The 26,739-nt window shown below is 41.7% G+C and overlaps 2 protein-coding genes across 2 annotated transcripts in view; one reads left to right on the forward strand and one right to left on the reverse strand.

The window, feature by feature from the left end:
- Positions 1 to 2,953: 2,953 nt before the first annotated feature.
- On the forward strand, positions 2,954 to 23,986 carry pold2 (polymerase (DNA directed), delta 2, regulatory subunit). The gene is given in 15 exon segments (XM_063056828.1): positions 2,954 to 2,987; positions 2,990 to 3,072; positions 3,075 to 3,136; positions 3,138 to 3,218; positions 3,220 to 3,357; positions 3,359 to 3,624; positions 14,580 to 14,701; positions 15,875 to 15,998; positions 19,111 to 19,225; positions 20,148 to 20,346; positions 20,914 to 20,994; positions 21,186 to 21,343; positions 21,559 to 21,686; positions 21,833 to 21,934; positions 23,009 to 23,986. Coding segments are annotated over 15 exon segments (1,851 nt in total). The 3' UTR covers positions 23,167 to 23,986.
- A 149-nt stretch (positions 23,987 to 24,135) lies between these two features.
- The window catches only part of LOC134350954 (inactive carboxypeptidase-like protein X2), a 129,896-nt gene continuing 127,292 nt past the window's right edge, over positions 24,136 to 26,739 (reverse strand). Inside the window, exon 22 of the mRNA XM_063056826.1 lies at positions 24,136 to 26,725. Within this exon, the coding sequence (XP_062912896.1) occupies positions 26,424 to 26,725 (302 nt within the window). The 3' untranslated portion in view covers positions 24,136 to 26,423. The remainder of the gene's footprint in view (positions 26,726 to 26,739) is intronic.

The raw sequence follows: 26,739 nt of genomic DNA on the forward strand, positions 1-26,739 counted from the left end.
ATGAGGCCAAACTCCCTGTAGACGTGCATAAAGTTGTAATAGAATTTAAAAACTACTCCATGATAATATATAAGTACATACTGTATTTTAAAGTCACATTTTCTGCATATACCCAGTTTACAGATTAGACAAAATCACTAAACAAAGTATTACATAAGACAATATAATAAGGATACACCTTATGCTTTTATTTCTTTTAGGGTAATTGCAGGGAAGGCTGCTCAAGTATTTCACAGTTCTTTTCAGCAGAGCCACATCACAGTACAAGGAAAGTTTGCAAAAGAAATAGAAAAGCTATTTGCATTAGCATTGAGATTGCCAACAAAATACTCAACAAGGAATATATGTATGTGCGTGTGTGTGTGTGTGTGTGTGTGTGTGTGTGTATAAATAGTTTCGATATGTGTCAAATAAATTGTTGTGTTCTTTCATAATCAAATGTCCTGTATACATGCACCCTTGGAGGTCGACTGGTGGTGAGGGGGATATGGGGTTGCCGGTGGGGGGGGGGGTGGAGTTGCTACCTCCATGAAATGGTAGTGCTATCTCCCTGAAATGAGTTTTTGCAGGGTGGGATGTCTGGAAGAGGTACAGTCAACGTTTTGGGCTGAGACTCTTTGTCAGGACTAACTGAAAGAAGAGATAGTAAGAGATTTGAAAGTGGGACGGGGAGGGGGAGATCCAAAATGATAGGAGAAGACAGGAGAGGGAGGAATGGAGCCAAGAGATGGACAGGTGATTGGCAAAAGGGATACAAGGCTGGAGAAGGGAGAGGATCATGGGACGGGAGGCCTAGGGAGAAAGAAAGGGGGGCGGGAGAGCCCAGAGGATGAAGAGCAGGCAAGGAGTTATAGTGAGATAAAGTGTGATGTTTGAATTGTCAGACAGTAGTTAGTGGGACAAGAATGATCATACTTCAGTATCAAGTGCATGAAGCAGAATCAGTTTATTCTCAGTCTTATACGATGTGAAATTTGTTGTTTTGTGGCAACAGTATAGCGTAAAAACATTAAAAAATACTATAAATCACAAATTAAATCCCCTCTTCTTATTATTACCATCAAGGAGGAGGTACTGGAGCCTGAAGACACATATTTTATGAACAGCTTCTTCCTCAGCACCATCAGATTTCTGAACAGTTCATAAACCCATGAACTCAACCTCACTACTTTGCAGACTTTTTGCATTATTTATTTATTTGTAAATACTCTTGTAACTTCTATTCATTTTCTTGTGTTGCACCGTACTGCTGCTGCAAAACAATAATTTTCAGGACATAAGCCAGTGATAATAAAGTTGATTCTCATTAGTGCAAATAAAAGAACGAGGTCGTGTTCATGGACTGTTCAGGAATCTGATGGAGGGGAAGAAGTTGTTCCTGAATTGTTGAGTTTGGGTCTTCAGGCTCCAGTCCTTCCTCTCCAATGGTAGTAATGACAAGAGGGAATGTCCCGAAGAGTGAGGATCCTTAGTGATGGATGTCTCTTGAAGATTCCTCAAACATGGAGAGAGTTGTGCCTGTAATGAAGCTAGCCGAATATACAACCCGCTGCAGCCTCTTTTGATATTGTGTGTTGAACCCTCCATATCAGGCTGTGTTATATCCAGTTAGAATGTTCTCCACCATAGAGCTATAGAAATTTGCAAGTCGTTGGTGACATACCAAATCTCTTCAAACTCCTGAAGAAGTAGAGCCACTGGTATGCCTTAGTGTTTTCATCAAAATGTTGGGCCCAGGATAGATCCTCCAAGATGTTGATGATCTGGAACTTGAAGCTGCTCACCCTTTCCACTGCTGACCCCTCAATAAGGACTGCTGTGTGTTACCCTGACTTCCCCATGCCAAAGTCCACAATGCCACCTTTCTCTCTTTTCCGCCACCACTATCGCAGTTCTGAAAATAAATCTAGTGTGCAGCTTCCTTGACCTTTTCAGCCATAGTAAAATAGAAAATAAAAAAATATAGATTTTGAAATCTAAAGACAGAAAACATTGAGCAACAAAAAGGCACAGAGGATGCAATGATAAACCTTCTTATGAAACGTAGAGTTTGGTGATAATGTAGACATTACTGCTTCTAAGAATTGTGGAAACAGTCAGCTAGGGTTTTCAAAAGGAAATTGGAATGGCACTTGAGGAAAAATAATTCCTAAAACTCTGAGGCAAGAGTGAACTGTTGAGTCTATTTAAAAACGCAAACACGAGGAAAGCTGCAGATGCTGGAAATTCAAGCAATGCACACAAAATGCCGGTGGAACGCAACAGCCCAGGCAGCATCTATTGGAAGGGTCTCAAAGGGTCAGCATCTTCGAAGGGTCTCGGCCCGAAACGTCGACTGTACCTCTTCCAATAGATGCTGCCTGGCCTGCTGCGTTCCACCAGCATTTTGTATGTGTTGAGTCTATTGCTACTTAATGGACGATAGCCCTAATTTTTTTTGCCAACAACAAGGTGTTGGAGGAACTCAGCCTATCAGGACCTAGTGCAGTGTTCTGACTTGAAATGCCAGCCATGTCTTTCCCCCAACAGATACTGCCTGATATTCCCAACCCCTCCAGCAGATTATTTATCGCTTCAAATGCCAGCATTTGCAGTTCAGTTCCCTCACCACTTCTAACATCACTCCAGACACTTGGAACACAAAAATCTAGGTTGTCCCTCCGTTACTCTACTGAGGGTGTGGTAGATGTCCAAAGTGCTATTTTTAGATATGCTCTGAAACTGATGCACACATTGGTTACCTGTCTGTCCTGTTGGTGTAGTCTTTAATCGATTCTATTCTGTTCCTTGGATTTACTGTGATGCCCCTAATTAAATGAATCTCCAGGTTGTATATGGTGACATAAATAAATTTGTTTTGAAGATCCCACCTACGGCATTATTGTAAAAAAACAAATACATTTTAAAAGGAGTTGACACCTGTTGCACTTCTTAATGCTGTTCCCTGAATCACATGCCAAACAGATGGCCTGGTCTCCATTGTTCGTTTGTATGACTGCTCTATTTCACGCAAAGAAGATAACCAGCAGTGTGACCTTCCCGGGACATAATTTCCCCACAGCTTCTCGACGAAACTTTTAAATGTGCCCCTCACCAACATGGCGGATTTCTTTCGCCCCTCAACACATGGCGGCCGTCTCACCTCCAGTGGAATCGTCGGCCCGTTGATCACGCACGCGCCTCGTTTGGCGGGAATCTGCCGGCGGGGCGCGCGCGCGCGCCGCGGCTGCACGCGGGCGAGCGCAACCGGAAGTCAGTGCGGAGCGCGAGAGGTTCGTCAACAGAGCCGAGTGAGCGGGGCTGTGCCGGCTCTCCTGGCTGTCGTTGGGCGTTACGGCTGGCTGGAGTAATTCCCGAGGGGGAGACCCGGTGCCCGACAGATTGCATCTAGCCACGCCATGTTTTCCGAGCACGCCGCCCGCAAGGAGCAGACCCTGCTGTCGGCCCCGCTGCCGGCGCAGCATGGCCCCACGTTTGAGCGGCTGCCCACCTCCTCCTACAGAAACCGCTCGGAATGCTTCACGCTGGGCGAGCGCAGCTTCAACCGGCAGTACGCCAACATCTACGCCGCCCGTCTCGAACAGATGCGACCCGTGCTGGCCGACAGGGCCAAGAAGCGATGGGGTGAGGGAGGGATTGTGTGTGTGTGTGGAGGCCGCGATACTGTGGGGAGGGGGAGAGGCGCGCAAGTGGGCCAAGTGCACGGGAGCGGCGGTGGGTGAGGATGGGGTGGCATGCAAGAGACATAACCCTGTGTTTAGGGTCGGAGAAGGGAGAGTCGTGGATGGGGAATTTCATGTAGATGAGCTGTCCGTGCAGTGCTTTGTAAGGCGGGGCATGGCTAGGGCTGTTATTGGTCGTTTTAGTTTATTATTGTCACATGTACTGACACATACGGTGAAGAGCTTGTATTTGATACGGATCAAGTCATTACACAGTGCATTGACCCAGAATAAGCGTAAGACAAAAAAATAATGTAGCATAAAGTGTAAAAGCTATTGAAACAGTTCAGTGCAGGTGAACGGTAAGCTACAAGATCACAACGAGCTACATCATGAGGCTAAGGCGTCCATTCAAGAGTTATAAAGTAAGTTTATTATCAAAGGTTGTATCTGTCCCTGTCGTCGTTTTCTTGCGGGCATTCACAGTAGATACAAAGAAACACAATGGAATCAGTGGGACAACAATGGGCAAAAGAAGACAAAATGTGCAAATTCAAAAGCAATGATAAATAATATTGAGGACAAGAGTTGTAGAGTCCTTGAAAGTGGGGGCATAGGTTGTGGAATCAGTTCAGTGTTGAGGTGAGTGAAGTTATCCACACTGGTTTAGGAGCCTGAGGGTTGACTATTCCTGATCTTGGTGGTGTGGGACTTGGGGCTGTTGTAGCTCCTTCCTGATGGCAGCAGTGAGAAGAGCGCGTGGTCTAGATGGTGGGGTCCTTGATGGATGCTGCTTTCTTGTGGTGCATTCCTTGTAGAGGTGTTCACTGGTAGGGAGAGCTTTTCCTGTGATGGAGTGGGCTGTACTGACTTATTTTTGTATGCTTCTTCGTTCATGGGCATTTGTGTTTTAACTACCAGGCATGATGCAACCAGTCAGGATACTCTCCTCTGCATCTATAGATGTTTATCAAAACATTAGATGACGTGCCGAATCTATGAAGAGAAAGTAGCTGTGCTGCTGTGCTGTCAGGTGCTGGTTCCAGGACAGATCCCCTGAAATGATTAACTCTAGAAATTTAAAATTCCTGATTCTCTCCATGTCTAATCCCCTGATGAGGACTGGCTCGTGGACTTCCGATTCAAACCCGCCCCGGCAGCTGTTTGGTTTTGTTGAGATTGAATGTAAGGTTCTTGTGCCACCATTCATCTAGATTTTCAATCTCCTATATGGCGATTCGTCACCATTATTGATTCGGTCAACAACAGTGGTGTCATCTTCAAACTTGAATATGTACTTAGTCTTAAGGCTGATTTATACTTGTGCGTATGGGCTACGCTGTAGACCTGATTTATACTTTTGCGTGGCCCTATGCCGTAGCAAGCATGCGTAGTTGTGTCTGTGTCGCCCTGCAGTTCACTGCCAAAACGCTAGTTGGCGGTGAGGTTTCTATGCCACTGTGTTGAGTTTCTTCGTGAGAGACATGGACGAGGAAATACATTTCAATTATTTTCGGATGTCAGCAGGTAGATTTGACGATTTGGTTCATCGTCTCCAACCATTTATTTCGCATCAGTGTACAGACATGGCGGAGAAAACAACCGGAACTGCGTAGGAGGAAATGCGATGCTACCAAGCGGACCAATCACAGTTGTTGTGGTCTGCGTCGCCGCGACGCGTGAGTTACATTTTTGGGGAGGTGCACGTCGCCCTACAGCGTACATTTGACGCAGAAGTATAAAATAGCCTTTAGAGTGGCAAGTATAAAGCGAGTAGAGCAGGGGTGGAAGCACAGTCTTGTGATGCACCTGTGCTGATGGTGATTGGAGGCGATGTTGTTGCCAATCCAAACTGACTGAAGAAATTGAGAATCCTATTCCACAAGGACGTATTTGGGCTTAGGTCTTGGAGCTTAGTGATTAGTTTTGAGGGGATGACAGTGTTGAATGCTGAGCTGTAGTCAATGAAGAGCACCCTGATGTATGCATCTTCACTGTCCAGATGTTCCAGGGCTGAGTGAAGAGCCTATGAAATGGCATCTGTTGTTGACCTGTTACGATGGTGGCAAATTGGAGCGGATCCAAGTCACCCCTCAGGCAGGAGCTGATGTGCTTCATCACCAACTTCTCAAAGCACTTCATCACAGTCAATGTAAGTGCAGAACAGTGATAGAACAGTGGGATAAAAGCTGTCCTTGAGCCTGGTGTATATGCTTTAAGACTTTTGTACCTTATGCTTGATGGGAGAGGGCAGAAGAGAAAATGTCCAGGATGGGTGGGATCGTTGAATATGTTGGTTACTTTATTGATGCAGTGAGAGGTATAGACAAACTCCAGAGAGGGGAGGCTGGTTTTTGTGATGTACTGAGCTGTGTTGACAACTCTGCAGTTTCTTGCAAATGCATCTGGGGAGCAATGCGACCAACGGTAACATCCTTCAGAGACAGTCCACAAAGCTACTACTTTCACTTTTTCTTCAAATGTGGTTCCACTACTGTTGGAGCCTATGATCTACATTTTGGTGATGTGTTTTTGGGCTGATTGAGTGATCTGGTGCTTTGCTGTCTCTGAGGGGGTTCTGTGAGGTTTCGTGTGAAGTGTATGGCTTGGAGGTCAGGAAGCCTGGAGATGGGGCGTGAACCCATGATTGACTTCATTTCTTGCCAATCTCACTGATTAAAGCGTCAAAGACGATTGAAATCATTGGAGCAAGAACAGAAGGCAGGCTGGTGTTCAGCGCCTTCTACCAGCCTCTTGCTTGCTGCTGGTGAAAGGTGTCTGCGTGTGATGATCTCTCTCTCCTCGCTCAATGCTGCTGGAGTTCTGGCTCTAATTGACACAGTTTGTGGATTAGACTCTATAGTTTGCGTTATGATTTGTTTCTGGGTACTAGTGGCCTTTTTTTTAAGCTATTGTGTGCGATTTTGATTGGGGTGAACTAGTCTGCAGCCCAAAGTTAACGAATAACACAGAGCTAGATTGAACTAAACTGAATAAGCCTGCATTGGTTGGATGATTTGTGATTTGGTGTTTTATATTCTGTGTTTTTTGCTTGTTTTGCTGTTTGCACAATTTGTTCTTTTTTTGCACATTGGGGGTTTGATGTTTTTCTTTGAATGAGTTCAGTGGTTTTTCTTTCTTTGTTTCATGGCTGGCTGTGGGAAGATGAATCTCAGGATCATATACTGTATACATACTTTGATAAATACCTTTTAAGGAGGAGAAGATGGCGGCGCGACAGCAGCGCGCGCGGCCACTTCGGTGGTGACGTCTGTTATCTGTCAAGTAGGGGACCGTGCATAATTCTGATTTGATGGAGATGGACGTGAGAGTACAGAGGAACATCTGGAAAACTTCTGAAATGCCCGCTTTGCTGCCGCTGCTACTGTGTGGTAACTGGAATCTCTGGAGCGGAAGGCCCTGAGATCCTCGGCTTTGCGTGTTTCAGCGGCCGGGGCGAGGCAAAGGCGCTCGGGAGGCTGTATCGGACAGGCTGGTCGGAAGCTTGAAGTTTTTGGACGGATGGACTCAGTGTCAGCTGTGGTCGGCTGCTTCCAAGGCATCGGCAAGTTGATGGTGCCTGGAGGTTTATGGCAGGGAGTTTCTCCCTTTGCCGCCTGCTATCGGGGACTCGGGAGTCGATCAACTCGGGGACATTGAGACTTTATTTACCGTGCCCATGGTTTGTTGTTCATCAAATTATGGTATTGCTTTGCACTGCTGTAACTATATGTTATATTTATGTGGTTCTGTCAATGTTAGTCTTTGGTTTGTCCTGTTTTCTGTGATATCACTCCGGAGAAACATTGTATCTTTTCTTAATGCATGTATGCATTTCTAAATGACAATAAAAGAGGACTGAGTGTTCTCATAATCTAAAAAAAATCTAAATGTTCTTTGAATCATTGTTCAGACCAAGCTATGATGCATCTGGGTAGAATGTTTTCAGTGGTACATTGCTAAAAATTGGTAAGTGTCAATGGGGACATGCCAGATTTCTTAAGCCTCTTGAAGTGAAGATGTTGGCCATGACATCTATGCCACAGAGTCGTGAGTGTACAGGGGGTAGAGTATGGGGCTGAGGATGCAACCGTGTGGAGTAGCAGTGTTTAGAATAATCACGGTGGAGGTGTTGGCTCCAATCCTTCCTGATTGTAGTCTGTTGATCAGAAAATCAAGGATTCAGTTGCAGTAAGAGGGATTAATTACCAGGGTACAGAGTTTAGTGCTGAGTTTTTTTGGAATAATAGTATTGAAGGTAGAATGGTCGTAAATGAACCATGGTCTGACGTGTGTCTTTCCTGTCTAGATGCTCCTGAGATGAGTATAGGGACAGGGAGACAGCATCCATCATAGACCTGTTTTAGCGGTGGGAAAATTGCAGTGGTTTGAGGTCTTTAAAGCTGGAGTTGACGTGTGCCATGACCAGCCTCTTGAAGCACTTCAGAGGGTACATGTTTAGAGCCACTGAGCGGTAGTCATTAAAGCACGTTATCTTGTTTTGCAGGGGCCTTGGCAGAGATATTTAAAACATGCTTAGCTGTGGATGAGGTGCCAGAAGACTTGAATATAACTAATGCTATTCTTTTGGTTAAGTAAGAGCAACATTAGTTACATAAGAATAAGCCAGGAAGTTATAGGCTGCAAACACGAGGAAATCTGCAGATGCTGGAAATTCAAGCCACACACATCAAAGTTGCTGGTGAACGCAGCAGGCCAGGCAGCATCTCTAGGAAGAGGTACAGTCGATGTTTCGGGCCGAGACCCTTCGTCAGAGCTAACTGAAAGAAGAACTAGTAAGAGATTTGAGCTGGTAAGAGATCTTACTAGCTCTTCTTTCAGTTAGTCCTGACGAAGAGTCTCGGCCCGAAATGTCGACTGTACCTCTTCCTAGAGATGCTGCCTGGCCTGCTGTGTTCACCAGCAACTTTGAAGTTATAGGCTGATTAGCCTGATATCAGTTATGGTAAATTGTTGGAAGGTATCATAAGGGGCAGAATACATAAGTATTTGGATATGCATTAGGACCTGATTAGGGATAGTCAGTATGGCTTTGTGTGGCAGGTCATATCTAACCAAGGTTGCCAAGGAGGTTGGTGAAGGGGAGGAGTAGACATTGTCTATGTGGAATTTATCAGTTCCTTTGACAAAATTCTGTATGGGAGGCTGGTCCTGACGGTTGCTTGGCGTTCAGCATGAAGTCAGTTAGATCCAATGTTTGCTTGGAGAAACCGTAGAATAGTAGTAGATGGCTGCCTCTCTGTTCAGAGGCTTGTGATTATGCCCCAGGGGTGGTGCTGAGTCCATTGTTGTTTATCATCTATATTAATGACTTGCATGATAATGTGGATAAATTGATTGGCAGGTTTGAGTATGCTGCCGAGATAGGGACGTAGGGGAAAGTAAGGAAGGCTACAAAACTTGCCAAGTGATCTAGACTAGTAGGGAAAAAGGGCTGCAAAAATGGGAGATGGAATTTAATGCAGACAAGTGTTAGGTGTTGCACTTAGAGGATAAAACAGTGTAAGACTTGCACAGTGAATGGTAGGGCACTGAGATGTGTGGTAGAACAAAGTGACCATAGAAACTACAGCACAGAAACAGGCCTTTTGGCCCTTCTTGGCTGTGCCGAACCATTTTCTGCCTAGTTCCACTGACCTGCACACGGACCATATCCCTCCATACACCTCCCATCCATGTATCTGTCCAATTTATTCTTAAATGTTAAAAAAGAACCTGCATTTACCACCTCGTCTGGCAGCTCATTCCATACTCCCACCACTCTCTGTGTGAAGAAGCCCCCCCTAATGTTCCCTTTAAACTTTTCCCCCCTCACCCTAAACCCATGTCCTCTGGTTTTTTTCTCCCCTTGCCTCAGTGGAAAAAGCCTGCTTGCATTCACTCTATCTATACCCATCATAATTTTATATACCTCTATCAAATCTCCCCTCATTCTTCTACACTTCAGGGAATAAAGTCCCAACCTATTCAACCTTTCTCTGTAACTGAGTTTCTCAAGTCCCGGCAACATCCTTGTAAACCTTCTCTACACTCTTTCAACCTTATTTATATCCTTCCTGTAATTTGGTGACCAAAACTGAACACAATACTCCAGATTCGGCCTCACCAATGCCTTCTACAACCTCATCATAACATTCCAGCTCTTATACTCAGTACTTTGATTAATAAAGGCCAATGTACCAAAAGCTCTCTTTTCGACCCTATCTACTTGTGATGCCATTTTTAGGGAATTTTGTATCTGTATTCCCAGATCCCTCTGTTCCGCTGCACTCCTCAGTGCCCTGGGAATACAGTTCCATAATTCCTTGAAAGTGGCATCACAGGTAGATAGGGTTGTAAAGTGAGATTTTGGCTCATTGGTCTTTGTAAATTAGTGCATTGATTACAGGAATTGGCTTGTTATGCTGATGTTGTATAGAATGTTGGTGAAGCAAAATTTAGAGTATGGTGTGTGCCGTTCTGGTCATCTACCTACAGGAAAGATATCAATAAACTTGAAAGACTGTAGAGAAAAGTTGTAGGAATATTGTCAGGATTTGGCCTGAGTTATAGTGAAAAGTTGAATATGTTAGGACTTTATTTCCTGGAGCACAGAAGAATGAGGAGAGATCTTGTAGAACTATACAAAATCGAGGGGAGTAGATTGAGTGAATGCATGTAGGCTTTTTTCCTCTCATATTGGGTGAGACTAGAGCTAGAGTTTATAGATTAGGGTGAAAGGTGAAATATCCTGAGGAATCTGAGGGGGAACCTCAGTCAGGATAATGTGTGTGTGGAACAAGCTTCCAGCTGAAGTGTAGTTGCAGGTTCAGTGTAACATGTAAGAGAAGTTTGGATAGGTACATGCATCAGAGAGGTATGATCCGAGTGCAGGTAAATGGGACCTTGGTGAAAAACCAGGTAGGTATCACCACACATAGCCCCTGTGGCCCAAGTCACCTATGCCAACTAAGTTTATTAACTGAGCTGGTCTTATTTGCTTGTGCTTGGCCTATTATCACTCTAAGCCTTTCATATCCATGTATTGGTTGAAATGTCTGCCAAAGGGACAGTTTGTTAAGCTATTTGCTAGGTAGTGTGACGTGGGATTTTGTGTCCACTTACTAGTGACCAAGATGTGCTGATGGTAGGCTGCAGCTGTACAAGTTGTACAAGCAGGTATTTTATTTGTAGACTTGTAAATTGTTTGAGCAAGTTACTTTTGTAGTTATCGAGAGCTGCAGGGAGGAGGTACGAGGCAAAGGTGTCCGGTAGCTTGAATCTTGAAGCAGATAGGATTTGCCATAAAGATGCTGTACCTCTTGAGATATTTTCTTTCCTCCTTAACCCTGGTTTATTCTCTGTCATAGTTAACCACACCGTTGACCATTTTTCATCTATTTCCTATACCCTCTGTTCTCACCCATTCTTTTCCTAACCCGAGCAAGGACAGACTTCCTTGGTCTCCATATTCCATTGCAAAAACTCCTTAATATAAGATTGTCCTTCCAACATCTCCTTACCTCTGCAGATGGCATCAATAGTCACCCCTTCCCTCCTCTCCCTTTGGGGCATTCCAAAGGAACTGTTTCTTCCCTGGTTTGCTCTTCTATTTCCTCTAACTACTCCTCACGGTAATTTTCCATGTGACTACAGAAGATCACCACCTGCTGTTTTACCTCATCTCTTGCCACCATCCAGAGACCCAAACAGTCGTTTAACCTCTGGTAATGCCCACCCCCCCCCTTCACCATTCCCCATCCCCTTTTCCCTCTCTCACCTTATCTCCTTGCCTGCCCGTTGCCTCCCTCTGGTGCCCCTCCCCCTTTTTCTGTCTTCCATGGCCTTCTGTCCTCTCTTATTGGATTCCCTTCTCCACCCCTGTATCTCTTTCATCAATCAACTTCCCAGCTCTTCACCCCTCCCTTGCCCAATTTCACCTTGCATTTCTCTCTCACCTCCCCTTTTAGATCTACTTTTTTTCTCTAGTCCTGCGGAAGGGTCTCGGCCTGAAACATCAACTGTCCTCTTTTTACAGAGGTGCTGCCTGCTGATTTCCTCCAGCATTGTGATTTGTAACCCACGGACTCTCACAGCTACCTCGACTATACCTCTTCCTACCCAGTTACTTGTAAAGACACCATCCACTTCAATTCCTCTGTGTCTGCTCTCAGGATGAGGCTTTTCATTCTGGAATGTAGGAGATGTCCTCCTTTTTCAAAACGAAAGGGGCTTCCCTTCTTCCTCCATTAAAATGTTACCCTCAACCACATCTCTTCCATCCTCATGCACATCTGCTCTCGCCGCATCCTCTCGCTACCCTACTAGGGTTCTTCTTGTCCTCACCTACCACCTCTCCAGCCCCCGCATCCAGCAAATAATTCTCCAAAACTTCCATCATCTCCAATGGGATCCCACCCACCACCAAGCACATCTCACCCCCCCCCACCTACTGCTTTTCACAGGGATCACTCCCTACACAACTCCTTTGACCATTTGTCCCTTCCCACTGATCTGCCCCGGCACTTAACCTTGCAAGAGGAACAAGTGTTACACCTGCCCCTACACCACCTCCTTCATCTGTTGGGGTCATACTGTGTCTAGTGCTCCCGATGTGGCCCCCTGTGTATTGGTGAGACCTGACGTAGATTTGCTTTGCTGAGCACCTGTGCTCCGTTGCCAGATGAAGAAGGATCTTACAGTGGCCACCAATTTTACTTCCGCTTCCCATTCCTGTTCCCATATATCAATCCATGGCTTCCTCTACTGTTGCGATGAGGCTACATTCAGGTATGAGGAACAACACCTTGTGTTCTGTCTGGGTAGCCTCCAACCTGATGGCATGAACATCGATTTCTCAAACTTCTGGTAATGTCCCCCACCCCCCTTTCCTTCACCATTCCTCATCCCCTTTTCCCTCTCTCACCTTATCTCCTTGCCTGCCCGTCACCTCCCTCAGGTGCTTCTCCCCTCTTTTCTTCTATGGCCTTCTGTCCTGTCCTGTCAGCTTCCTCCTTCTCCAGCCCTGTATCTCTTTCACCAATCAACTTCCCAGCTCTTAACCTCTCCCTCTCCTGGTTTCACCTATCATCTTGTGCTTCTCTCTTCCCTCCCCCACCTTTTAAATCTACTCCATCTTTTTTTCTCCAGTCCTGATGAGGGACTCGGCCCAAAACGTCAACTGTGCTGTTTTCCATATATGCTGCCTGGCCTGCTGAGTTCTTGGCATGATGCAGTCTCAGAGTGAATATTGAATTTGACAATTTCAGTGAGGTTGTATCTGAACTAGTCAGTGCTTTCATACGATTATCCAGCTTGTATTTTCTTTGTCTACAGATGTCCATGGGAAGCAATCGCATTGCTCTCTAGCCCCTCTCTTCTTAATTTCCCTGTATCCCTTCAATTTATTCTAAATAAACTCAAGCCCATTGATCCCTTTTAATCCTTTATCTCATTAGCAAAGGGTAATTCGCAATAGTGAATTAATTTGCCACTTTATGCCTCTTGGTTGTGAGAGAAAACATGGAGGTCACAAGGTGCATGTGCAAACTATGCAGATTAAACTAAACTAAATTACTACTATAAAATTTGATGTAAAGGCATCTGTTAGTCTTGCGAGACCATGGATCTGCACCTGGAAAGTCTTCACTCTCCAGGGCGCAGGCCTGGGCAAGTTTGTACAGAAGACCAGCAGTTGCCCATGCTGCAAGTCTCCCCTCTCCAGGACACCAATGTTGTCCAAGGGAAGGGCATTAGGACCCATACAGCTTGGCACCAGTGTCGTCGCAGAGCAATGTGTGATTAAGTGCCTTGCTCAAGGACACAACACATTCCCTCGGCTGGGGCTCGAACTCACGACCTTCAGGTAGCTAGTCCAATGCCTTAACCACTTGGCCCCATGCCCACAAATTCGATAATTATCTTATAAATATTAATACAAAAGTGTGGAATCCACCAATTCTGTTTTTGTTTCATTTACATAGCGAAATGTGAAATCGTTCTTTTGTTGGACTAATTTATTTGGAAGTCTATTCTAGCCTAGATGGATGCTGTTTGGTTCTAAAATTACGGTGTGGGGGCAAAAGACCATACTATACAGGAAAATAATTAATCATTTCTTTTTCTTAACTGCATTTTCCGGATTCTTCACTTATCATTCAAGAACCTTTTAATCTCTGCCTTGAGTACACCCAATAACTTGGCTTCCACAGAGCTCCAGGGCAATGAATTCCACAATTCCTGAAGAAATTCCTCAACATCTCAGTTGTAATAGGATATCCATGTATTTCAGTATACAGACTCTCCCACTAACGGATGCATCGTCTTCAGATGCATTTAAACAAGTTCTTTCAGTATACGTTTTCTTGAAAACAGACACTTAATTGAGGTGTTGCTGATGACTTCACCACCCAGGCCCTGTTCTTTTCTCACTGCTGCCATCAGGTAGAAGGTGCAAGAGCCTCAGGACTCACACCACAAGTTCAGAAACAGCTACTACCCTTCAACCATCTTTTGAAAAAAAAGGGGATAGCTCCACTCACTTGCCCATCCATTGAGATGTTACCACACCCAGTGATCTCACTTTAAGGACTCTATCTTGTTATTTCATCTTGTTATTTATTGGTGTTTGTTTATGTTTGCACAGTTCGTTGTCTTCTGGTTGATCTTTCATTGATCCTGTTATAGTTACTACACTATAGATTTGCTGAGTATGCCCACAGAAAAATGAATCTAAGGGTTGTATGTGGTGACATACATGCACTCTGATAATAAAATTTACTTTGAATTTTTGATATCCTTTTTAAAATGAATAAAACATTTTAAATTGTGTTCTGTAAAGTGTAATAAGAATTTTTACAACCTGAATTTAAAAATGTTGGTAGAGCTGGTGCTGATAGATCCTGTGCTGTTTTCCAGGAGCCGATGCGGCAGTGAAGAAGTTGTGTGAACTGCAGATCAAGGAGAAATGTTGTGTAATTGGGACTCTCTTCAAAAAGATGGAGTTGAAGCCATCCATCTTGCGTGAAATCAGCGAAGAGGTAGGCAGGTGTAAGGATGCAGATATTATATTAAGTATTTGATAATTTTCTCATGTTTGCAACTGCCTCCCTGGTTTTACTTCCTAAGATAAGGTCAAGTGCAGCCTCTTTTCTGGTAGGGTTATTGACTGAAAGAACTTCCTTAAATGCAGTTAACAAATTCAGCCCTGTGTAAGCCCCGGACACTAAGGCACTTCCAGGCAATATTGGGAAAGTTCAAATCTCCCTCTACTATATCCCTGTTGCTTTATAACTTTCTGCAATTTGCTTACATATCTATTTCTCTAATACCTGCTGACTATTGGGACACGTGTAGTATAACCCCAGCAAAGTGATCACCCCTCTCGCATTCCTGACGTGCATCGATTTGGCTTTTTTTGGGTCATCCCTCCAAGATATACACTCAACAAAAATGTGATCCCCATCTTCTGCATCCCTCTCTGTCATGTCTGAAACTTCTATATCCTTTAAGATTGTGCTGCCTTCTCTACCCTTGCACTAATATTGTAATTATAGGTACTGATTCGTGCAGCTCATTTGAGAGGATCTTTGTGTTAAAGAAAATAAACTAGTGTGTAGCAAAACCCTATGCTCTCTAATCTGCTCTACCTTTTGGACCACCCCCCCCAGCCAAATTAGTTTAAACCCTCAAAGATGCATGAGAAAACCTTCCTACAAGGATATTGGCACCCTTCTGGTAACTTGTCCTACCAGTGCACGTCCCACCTTCCCCAGAAGTGATCTTAATGAACTTTGTGCCTTAAACCTTCCTTCTCAAACCAGCTGTCAAGGCACACTCATCTGTCCTGTTGTATATTTTACCCTCACAAATAAGTGACACAGAGTAATTCTGGAATTACAACCTGAGAGATCATGCTTTTTAACCTTCCTATTTATCTATATTTGCTTTGGAGGACTCCATCTTTTTCTACCTATGTCATTGATACCAATGGGTAAGTATCAAAACTGTGATGTTCCTCCACCTTCAGAATGTGCTATACCTGCTGCAGTGCAACCTTGGTTCTGACAACAGACTATTCTGGAGTCTGGCAGTGAATTTAATAGGGCTTGAGCCCCACGTTTAACAAACACATTAATACTCAATGGCATCAAGTAGGCAGATTCATAGTAACTCCAAGAATTCTAAATGTAGACCTTTTTTTAAAATTTTAGCATAATCTGTTGCCGCAGCCAGCTCGTGCAAAGTACACGGACCAATTAGATGAGCTGATTCTGGAGGATGAGTTACAGCGCATCAAATTGGAAGGCAAAATTGATATCCAGAAATTTGTTACAGGTATGGCTGCAAACAGCATTGGAAGACATCATTTAAGAAAATTGTTCCTCTATTAATTGTGTCTTATTAAGTTCCACAGTCTGCCTAATTGGAAGCTCACTGTGTGGATTTCCAATCAGGCAGACTTGCTCATTCTGGATATTACTTGCATTAATGCCTGAGATCAATGTTTATATAGTTTCTGTGAAATGATAACTTCTGATTTATGGTTTAAATATTCTGTTGCATGTGATTCACAACAATATTATTGATTCCTTGCTGTCTGTCAAATGGCTTACAGTTTGCTCATTTGCACCAGACTATTCCAACACAACGTGGTGAGATTCATACCTGATTAACTGCCTTGCAAGGTAACAACAAATTAACCCTATGCATAGTTTCTACAGCCCAACCATTGTCAACTTGAAAAAAGACTCTCCTTTCCTTAAGTCGTCAGGAATGGGCACCTTCACTAATTACTGAAGTTAGTTCTTTTTTACAACTCAAGAGTATGGTCCATATTGCATCCAGTAAAAGCTGTAGACCTTTGCCTGACATGGCAAGTAATGTTTGCACTATTCGTTTGTCAACTTCAACAATACAAAGTCTAACCTCATATTCACTGACAATTTCATTCTTGTATCAGCCACTATATTCACCTAAGCAGTATTCATAAATACTGTGTCTAAAATAGGATGTCTGGGATCTATTCTATGCGTCCTAACTTCTGTCTTCAAAGCAAAAGTCTTCAGTATGGTAGTTCCTTTATTTTTGTTGCCTGAAAGTGCAGTGCAAGTAGCTCTTTTATCTGGGAAGGTATTATCAATGGTGGTATTATCAATTGTCTTATCAATGGTGCACATTTACTGGAATATCTACCATCTGCATTCAAGAAACTCATAGCTTTGAAAATACATGTGACATAAAAAAAAGCAGGGGTTGCCTGTCAGAATCAGGTTTATTATCACTGTCTTATATGATGTGAAAGTTGTTGTTTTGCAACAGCAGTACAGAACAAAGGCATAAAATTAATATAAATTGTAAAACAGTGCAAAATAGAAGGATTAATGGGGGAGTGTTCATGACTTCAGAAATCTGATGGCCAAGATGAAGAAATTGTTTCTTAATCGCTGAGTATGGGTCTTCAGGCTCTTGTTACTACTGTCAGGGAGGTACAAGAAGCGGGTCTGTCTTAGATAGTGAGGTTCCTTAGTGATGGATGCCACCTTTTCACACTGCCTCTTGAAGATGTTCTTGATGCGGGGGTGGTGGGGGTGGGAGGCTTATGTCTGTAATAGGCATCCGTTAGTCTCATGACACCATGGATTTGTGCCTTGGAAGGTTTCCAGGGCAAGGTTGTACGGAAGACCAGCAGTTGCCCATGCTGCCAAGTCTCCCCTCTCCACGCCACCGATGTTGTCCAAGGGAAGGGCACTAGGGCCGATACAGCTTGGCACCGGTGTCGTTGCAGAGCAATGTGTGGTCAAGTGCCTTGCTCAAGGACACAACACGCTGCCTCAGCTGAGGCTCGAACTAGCGACCTTCAGATCACTAGACGAACGCCTTAACCACTTGGCCGCGCACTAACATTATGTCTGTAATGGAGCTGGCAAAGTCTACAACTTTCTGTAGCGTCTGCAATCCCATGCATTGGAATCTCCATACCAGTCAGAATGCTCTCCACTGTACATCTATGGAAATCTGTGAGTCTTTGGTGTCATACTAAATCTCCTCAAGCTCTTAGTAAAGTAAAGTGGCTGGCATGCCTTCTTCATGAATGCATCAGGAGTTGGTTCTGGGACAGATTCCCCAAGATGTTGACATCTCGAAACTTAAAGCTGCTCACCCTTTCCACCTCTGACCCCTTCTTGGAGTCCACAATTAATTTCTTGGTCTTGCAGGCATTGAGTGCAAGATGGTTGTTGCCTCACCACTCATCAGCTAATCTATCTCACTCCTGTAAGCCTCCTCATCACCACCTGAGATATTACCAATAACATCTTGGAAATTATTGATGATGTTTGAGACTGTGCTTAACCACACAATCTGGAGTGTAGAGTGTCATTTGGTAAAATCAAGGGTAACTTTATCTCAGCCCAGTTTCCTATACCATACCTGTGCCCATTGATTCCCTTGATATACACTAAGTCAATTTCTTCCTTGAATGTACTTGGTCACTGAGCCTCCAGTCTTTCTGGGTGGAGAATTCTATCCAGGTTAGCAATTAAATTAATTAAATAGCAGTTAAGTTTCTTTTCATCACAGCACTAAAGAGTCAATCCTTTATTTTGATGCCTTGTCCTAGACCTCCCATTCATCTTCACTGCATCTACTCTGCCAAGCTCTGAAGAATTTTGTTTCAGTGAGATCACCACTTGTTCTTGGCTTGTCATTTCGGAATGTCATTGAGACTTGTACACCATGTTGACATACGTGTGTATCTGTGTGTTTAATTGTTTGTATGATATAAGTGGGTCAGCAGCAATGAAGCCTGCAATAGTTAAAGAAGGCAACTCGTCGTAATTTTGTCAGGGACATTTGGGATGAACATTAAGTCATGGCCTTGCTGTCATGTCTGCTTTCCGTGATTGAATTTTGTTAATAAAAAGATAAACGTGATTACATTCAGTTTGGAGCTCTGGAAATTTACATTTTTGTTTTAGGGATATTTTAGGGGTGTTTTAGGATTTTTTTTTGGAAGTTTCAGCTAGTTGGAAATGTCACCCGATTATTCAGTATATTAACAAATTGTATTTATTTGGAAGAGTGATAGGAATGTGTTATAGCTGGTGTTAATCTTTTCAATTTGTTGTTCGGAAATACTTGACACCAAAAAAAAATTAGATGTATGCCCTATTAAGTAAATGCCTAAAAGTGTACATTTTGTGGCTTGGAAGTTCTGGTTATCTCTTAACAATTTATCAAATGCTTTCCCAGTTTTTATTTCATTTTAAGCAACCTTATGATTGTATCATGTACTCCTGTCAATCAGCAGTAAATTTTAAAACATATAGTTCATTTGTTATAATTTGTTTTAGTTATTTCTCTCATAACAGCCATCCCTAAAGTTACTTAAAGTACTGTGGTGCCTTCATTGACTTGTGTCTAATTTCACCATGTATTTGTTTACCAGGGGCAGTTGTTGCGTTATTTGGAGCTGAGCAGGATGATGGAAAGTTTCTTGTGGAAGATCTTTGTACCTCTGATATCCCACCCCAGCAACCAGTACCAGCTTCTGATACTGATAGGTGATGGAATTTCCTAAATTGTTATGATTGGCCCAGATACTTGACTAATTTGATGTTATTTTACATAATTGTGTTTAATTTTGTTCTCCAATAATCTTTATTGGTATTAGAAATTCAAAGCGTGCTGAGGTGTGCTTTGAGCTATAGAGCCGAGAGTTATGAGGATGAGGTAGGAAATTGGAGGTAAGACCATGAGCAGATCAATGACTTAATTGGAAGGTGTGCCAGGCTCTGGGCTGGATGGCTGAGTCCTACTATTTTGTTTTAGATTCTTATGTGGCTAGTTCATCCACCAGTATATATTTTTGCTCCAGATTCAGCAGGGGCCACTTCAGGGGTGGCATAGTAGTGTAGCAGGGTAAGTTTTTATAGCGTCAATGACCTGGGTTCAATTTTCACAGCTGTATGTAAGGAGTTTGTACATTCTCCCCGTGTCTTCATGGGTTTCCTCTGGGTGGTCGGGTTTCCTCTGAGTGCGCTGGTTTCCTCCCACATTCCAAAGATGTACGGGTTAGTAGGTTAATTGTTGACATAGGCGGCATGGGTGCTTTGGGCCAGAAAGGCCTGTCACAGTGCTATATCTCTAAATAAAATAAATTCCTGTATCAGTCCCCTTCATATGTGGCTACTTGGCCCAGTACTGTTCTGGGACTTTAGGTTCCCATGTTTTTATATCCTTGGTTCAGATTGTTCATTCTGTCAGTGCTTCATCTAAGCTCAATATACAGTCTCTGTATTGCCCTTCCTATTAATTTTAGCAAAAACTGGAGTGAAAAGATAATGCCTAATGTTCTTTAACTCCAAGTCTGGAGACTCATCAAGGTAAACAAATTACTTCATTTCTCTGATCACTCTCCAGTCTTAAAAAAAAGAAATGTAATTGCTTCTACACATTAATTGTGCCTTATTTGCTATTTTGAAGGTATGTTTTATTAGTCTCGGGCCTTGGCTTGGGTGGAAAGAATGCGGACAGTCTTCTAGGTATGCAGCTTCTCATTGACATGGTAACAGGACAACTGGGAGATGAAGGCGAGCAGAGTAGTGCTGCGAAAATCTCTCGTGTTATTTTGGCAGGAAATCTTCTCAGTCGGAGCACCCAGAATAAAGACAGCTTCACAAAGGTAATCAGGAAAAAATTGGTTGTGTTTTTCATGCTCCCAGTGGCAAATTAATGTACATTATAAAGCAAATCTGGCAGTCCGCAATTCAAAAATCAACAATGCAGCCCTTAACATTTAACAAAACATTACAAAATATATTGAACATTTGATGCAAAGGTTATTTATTTTTCCAGATTTAAGAACTGTGCAACCGATTAAGTTGGAGTGTTCACGTTTCCTGTTTGCATATCTGAATTTGAAGGATTAATGCTCCACAATGCATTGTCTAGTTGAAATTCCTGCTGAAAGGTGTGGAGGGGGAAATATGCTGATCCATTAATTGCTCTAGCTGCATTTGTTGAAAGCAAGGAGGAGATTGTTGAGACTAACGTTAGGCTGGATGGCATGGGTTTGTTACTCATCAGGCCCCAATGCAAGCATCCATGTTTGAGGTTAGATACAGATGTTTTGGGATGATTGGATTGGATGAATAGAATAACTTTAAGAGATGTGCCTAACAGAACAAGTTCTTGTACATGGTTATCTATTTTTAATGTTGTGATTTTACAACTTTCTAATCCGTTTCAGGCAAAATACCTAACAAAGAAGACACAGGCTGCTAGTGTAGAAGCTATTAAAATGCTGGATGAAATCCTGGTGCAACTGAGTGTAAGTATTTTTGTTTTGCTGTTGTCAATACTTGTGTTGAAATCTACAGTGCAGAGGAAATGATGGAAAATTTTTATTTAAGCTCATTGTTATGTTTGGTTGATCGTTGTGTTTTCAGTAAGTACATGTGTATTCAAGTTGTCTTGATTATGGACTGACAGATTTATTACTTTTAATTTTGTTCACTGCAGGCTTCAGTCCCTGTTGATTGCATGCCCGGTGAATTTGATCCAACGAATTACACTTTGCCACAGCAGCCACTTCACCATTGCATGTTTCCACAAGCTGTTACCTATCCCACAATGCATCTGGTCACCAACCCTTACCAAGCAGATATTGACGGAGTCAGGTATTGGCAAAGGGGAAGGAACGTGTAGATAAGGATAGAATTATGATTATGTAGTGGTTCTGGCTAATATTCCTCTTTTACATGTGAAGGATTTTGACTTGTGACATGTGAAGTAAAAATTTTTAATTGGAGGATCATGACCAAAAATGAATACATTTTCAAAAATGTCTCTTGAATTCCATTGCAAAGCCTAAGTTTGGAATCCCTGTGCTTAGGTTTCTGGGGACAGCAGGACAGAATGTGAATGACATATTCTGTTATAGCAGTATGGAAGATCACCTGGAGATCCTGCAATGGACTTTACAGATTGGGCACTTGAGCCCTACTGCACCTGACACACTTGGTAGGTATTTAGAGCAACTGTAGAGCCTAGTACATACTTCCCATTGTACCATTTGTTTCTTAGTAGATACTCCAGTCGTAGTTTAATATTCTGATGTGTTGGTACGGTATTATAAATTGAAGCATCTCTTGCATTTATATTTTTAGGTTGTTACCCATTCTATAAAATAGATCCATTCATTATCAAGGAGTGTCCTCATGTTTACTTTTGTGGCAATGCTCCGTCATTCAAATCAAAAACCATCGAAGGTGAGTATCACTGTTCTAATGGTGGTAGTGGGAGCATAATTTCTCTTTGTGGGCTGGAATGAAGAGGGGTACCATTACAAATGTAGTTTTGATGATACTAAAATAATTTTATGCAGATCTACTAGTGCTCTTTAGAATGTGGGAGGAGACAGAATCACCAGGAGGAAATCCATGTGGTCATGAGGAGGACATAGAAACTCCTTATAGTTAGCATCAGAGTCGAACCTGGGTCCATGGTGTTGCAGTGGCACTATGCTACTGTTCCACCCCTGTACTGGAGAATATTTGCTTGAATAATCTGCAGTGACTTTGCCTGTGATGGACAAGTATGCTCTTAGAGTTTTTACTGAGCAGGAAATGCTAAACATGCTTCATAGGCTGCAAAGGTGTTAATTTGAATTTGGCAAAATTAATTTTAATAGTTGACCATATCCAGATAGAAGTTTTCGAAAAGAGATTTGGCAGGATTGTATGTAGTTTTATGTAATTTCAAAATATATGAACTCCAGACCGGGTGCCTGAGTGTTGCTACTGTGCTGCAGCATTTCATCTTTAATTACACATTTCAATTTATTCTTTCAAATGAAGGAAATTATGAGGGAATAAAGTTTTCTAAATTTCTTTTAAAAATGAGCACTTGTCTTATTGAATGCCTACCCATTATCTGGATCACGAAAGCTTTGAGCAGAAAGTCTGTGTAATGGGTGTACTGACAAATTTATGTTTTTTTTTCCTGAGTGAATACGCTTCTTTGTTCGATATTTGAATTATGTTGCTTGCTATTTTTGGATGCTTGCCTGCTATTTTGAATGTTTTGCACTTTAGCTCCCAGAGGAACGCTGTAGGGTTCAGCTGTATCTTTGTATGGTTTGAATGATAATTAAACTTGATTTGATTTAATTTTGACGAACTTGGACAAGCAATGAGATACTTGAGGATAGATGCTCCTTTTAACCCATTATTGTTATCTCCCGCCCCCCCCCCCCCCCAACCGCGCTATCACTGGAGCCTCGTGTGGTGGCTTTTCATAATTGCTTTTTTGGAGAAATTAAGAAAATTACTCTGTGTACTCAGGTGTAGAAGGACAACGGTTGCTGTTGATTGCCATCCCCGAGTTTTCTACAACACAAATGGCCTGTCTGGTGAACTTGCGGACACTTGAATGTCAACCGATCAGCTTCTCTGCTTTCTCCGCTGAGGAAGACAATGCTGAAATGGACATCAGTCACTGAATAGACAGACGCTTTCAATTTCTTTTGATCTTTTTCCTTGGAAATTTGCTTCTGTTCCTGTGATTGTTGAAGCACACCCAGTACAGAGTGCATACGGTGCACTTCAAAGTGAGCAACCTATATAATGCTACACATTTGATGCTGCTGAAGACATGACATTTTGGAAGAAATGCTTTGTCTTCATTTTTGTCTTGGGTCTGTTACTTGGAGTATATTGAAATATATGGAAGATGGCTGATATTTTCAGGTTGAACTCTTTAAATTATAAATGGGCCTCTAAACCATGTCTCATTGTTTTGTTTTCAGAAGCACAAGGTATGATCTTAGGAACCAAGAAGTGATCTTACTGTTTTGACATATTAGTGTCATATAGATAATGTGCTGATATTTTCAATCTGTTTCTGAAGACTATTCCAGGAGTCATTTTAAGCTATTAGTGGAAGAATGTTAAATTCTGGTAATAATGGCCAGAATTCTTCAATGGTTATTCTAATTTCTCATTAGAATAGCTGAGCTTTAAATTTTTCTGTTCTGATTTAAAGCACGGTTCTGTTCTATATGAATATGAACATGGGTAAGAAGTTACTTAAATGCGAGTACAAGGTGCTATAATTTCAGTACAGTGTCTAGTGGGTGCTAAGTACCTCAAATGGATTTTTTAAAGAAAATTTTCAAATTTGTAAAGTATTTGATTTTTTTATTATCTGATGTATTTACTTGGGGGTCATTTTATCTAGTAATAAATTTCATGCTTACTGCTACAGGACCTAACTTTGCAAAAATTTTAATGCACAAATTAAAATTGTTGTTCAACTTAAAATTGTTCTTTTTGTCACCCCATTCAGTCCATGGTACCACAGGTTATATTCTATTCTGGTTCATTTCAGTATGAAAGTGTCCTTTGACGGACTTTTAAGTTAACAAGCACCTGACTTGAGTTAGGTTTTAAGGGAACAAATTGTTGGAACTTGCCAACAAATTTCTCAGGTTACTGGCAGATAATTATCTTTACTTTCAGTGGGGCATTAGCAAGCTATCTGCATTTCTGTTGCATAACTGGCATCACATTTTGGCCAGTGCGTGCAAAAAAACTTGCATTTATCTGGAATTTGGCTGAGATTGGCTACTTTCATATATTGTTCTTCCAGCCCATCCAGTGAGGAGATCATTAATTTCCCATTATTTAGAGTTGAATTTGAATCCTTGCTTTTGGTGAAAATTTACATTTGTGTGTTAGTTGAAAAAGCTATAAAGACATTGTCTAAAAGACAAGTCATTTTCACCTACACAAGTTGATAATTGGGATGGGTGACTAAAAGCTAGATAGAGTTTACATTCTGGCTTGCCTCAAAGCAATGAAATAATGAAATATATTAAGGGAATTCTGAAGTATAGATCCTCAGCATCTGGAGGCAAAGCAACCTGTGTAGGTCGGTATGTAAGGGTAATAGATGAGTGCAACTTATGGTAAATTTGAAAGCTTAATCTAGCTTTTTAGATCCAAACGATAGATGGTGCGTCATATTTTGTCCTGCTAGTTTCTTGTTTTGGGATATTGATTTAGACGTTTGAAATATTACTGAAGCTTTCAAAATTAAACCAATTAAAAGTAATAGTTCATTATGTGCTTTTTTTTTATTCTGTTAAAATAATGGATATATTTTGAAACATAAGCTATAGGAAAACTATGGCAACTCTTTTAATACTGCATTTCCTATCTATATGAAATAACTTTCTACTGTATTTGCATGAGAAAACAATTATAACTGATATTAAATGTAGATCTCTGCTTCAGAAACTTGTAATTAACTAAAATTTCCAATGAGCTGAATGGAAGTGCACATCACTCACAGCATCAAATGAACAAACACATTTCCTAAGTACCTTTTCAATAACCAATATTGAAACTGCAATGCCAAGCTATAATCAGTTATGTAATTCCAAGATATTTACATTCCAGTAAATATGGGCAGCTATTTACATTCCAAATCCTATCTTCAAACATAGACTGTAGTTCCTTCTGAAACTTGGATTAAAATTATAGTTGCCCATATATCTTTAAAAGCTCTTTATTGGGAATAATTATAATTCTTCATTCATCAAAGTCTATTTTGATGGTAAGGGCTAAAACTTTGATATTTATGTTTTCCATTTAATCAAAACTGCATCAGCAATCTTGCTACACTTTAGTAAATATCAGTTGTAAATATGAGAGTTTGCCTCCTCGAGCCCAACAATAGTTAAGGTGGAAAATGTGAAAATTCCGCATGATAACTTGGTTTATTTCACTGCCTGGCACATCAAAAATTATCTGCCCTGTGGTCATCACTCGAGTCCTGGCATGGATTTTACAGATACAAGTAAGAACCAAGTATGTTTTCAAGTCATTGGCCTGACATGTTACCCCTGATTTTATGTTCATAAATGCTTCATGACCTGCAGAGCATTTCTTGGATTGCTTTTCAAATTAAATTTCCAGCATTTGCTATTCTTTGGCTTTCATAGTGAATAGAATATAATCTGACCAGTTACTTCCACATCTCATATAATTGGTAGAAATCAGTTGTGGCGCTACAATTATTAAATGTTTAATCTTACCACTTATCGAGCTGAAATCTGTACCAATCTCTTGGACTACAAATTTTAAAATTCTAGCTTCCCCTGGATTGATTTGGTTCTGCTCTTACAATGACCCTTCTTCAAGGAAATTTAGTACAGATTTCTAAAATTGTCGTAGATTTATGCCAAGAAGGGATTTTGAGCACTTGGATAGAACAGGGTATCTGAATGTTAAAACTTGGAATATGTATGTTGGCCTTACTTCGTGTAGAAGTTACTGTAGGTTAGTTTTACTGTACTGAGTTGGATATGCATGTTTGGTTCTGTTTACAATAATTCCACAGGATTTGGAGATGTTTAACTTCTTCATCTTGATGCGCCCATGTTAAATTAGATTGAGACTGTTCTTTTCTGCTGATGAAGCTAGGCAAAATTACATTTTTAAAGTATTACAGGACTATTGATAATGCTAATGATTGAAGTCAGTTTTAAGAGTTTAGTCCCCTCACAAAATTAAATCTGTTTGAAACTTGATCCACGCACACATTGATCAATTATAGGAATTTATACTTTTGACAAGACTTAACAGTAATGATTTTTACAGATGTATTATAATAGTCCATCAGTGACATCACTGCTTCTAAACAAAAAGCCCTTTATTTCCTAATTAAATCTAAATGTACAATTGAGCAAATCCTCTACTGTGAAGTCCGGGTCTGGTTTCGGTGACCCATCCGAGATCCTGCACGCACTCGAATTTTGCGTATCTTCTTTACTCTCCTTCCTCGCGACAGGATCACATTGATAGGCTCGCGTCCATATTGTTCCATGATTTCCTGAATTCTGTGCCAGTTGGATTTGCGCAAATTGAAGTTGCACTGTGTTGCCTGGTTCTCATATCCCACATGACACACCCGCGTGCTGGTTGCATAACCCACTGCTTTCACAGTCACTCGATAATCACCAGGGTTCAGTATTCGCCAATAGTCCCCATCAGTTGCTAGAAAAAGTAGT

Source organism: Mobula hypostoma, chromosome 8 (genome assembly GCF_963921235.1).
Source record: "Mobula hypostoma chromosome 8, sMobHyp1.1, whole genome shotgun sequence".
Lineage (NCBI taxonomy): Eukaryota > Metazoa > Chordata > Chondrichthyes > Myliobatiformes > Myliobatidae > Mobula > Mobula hypostoma.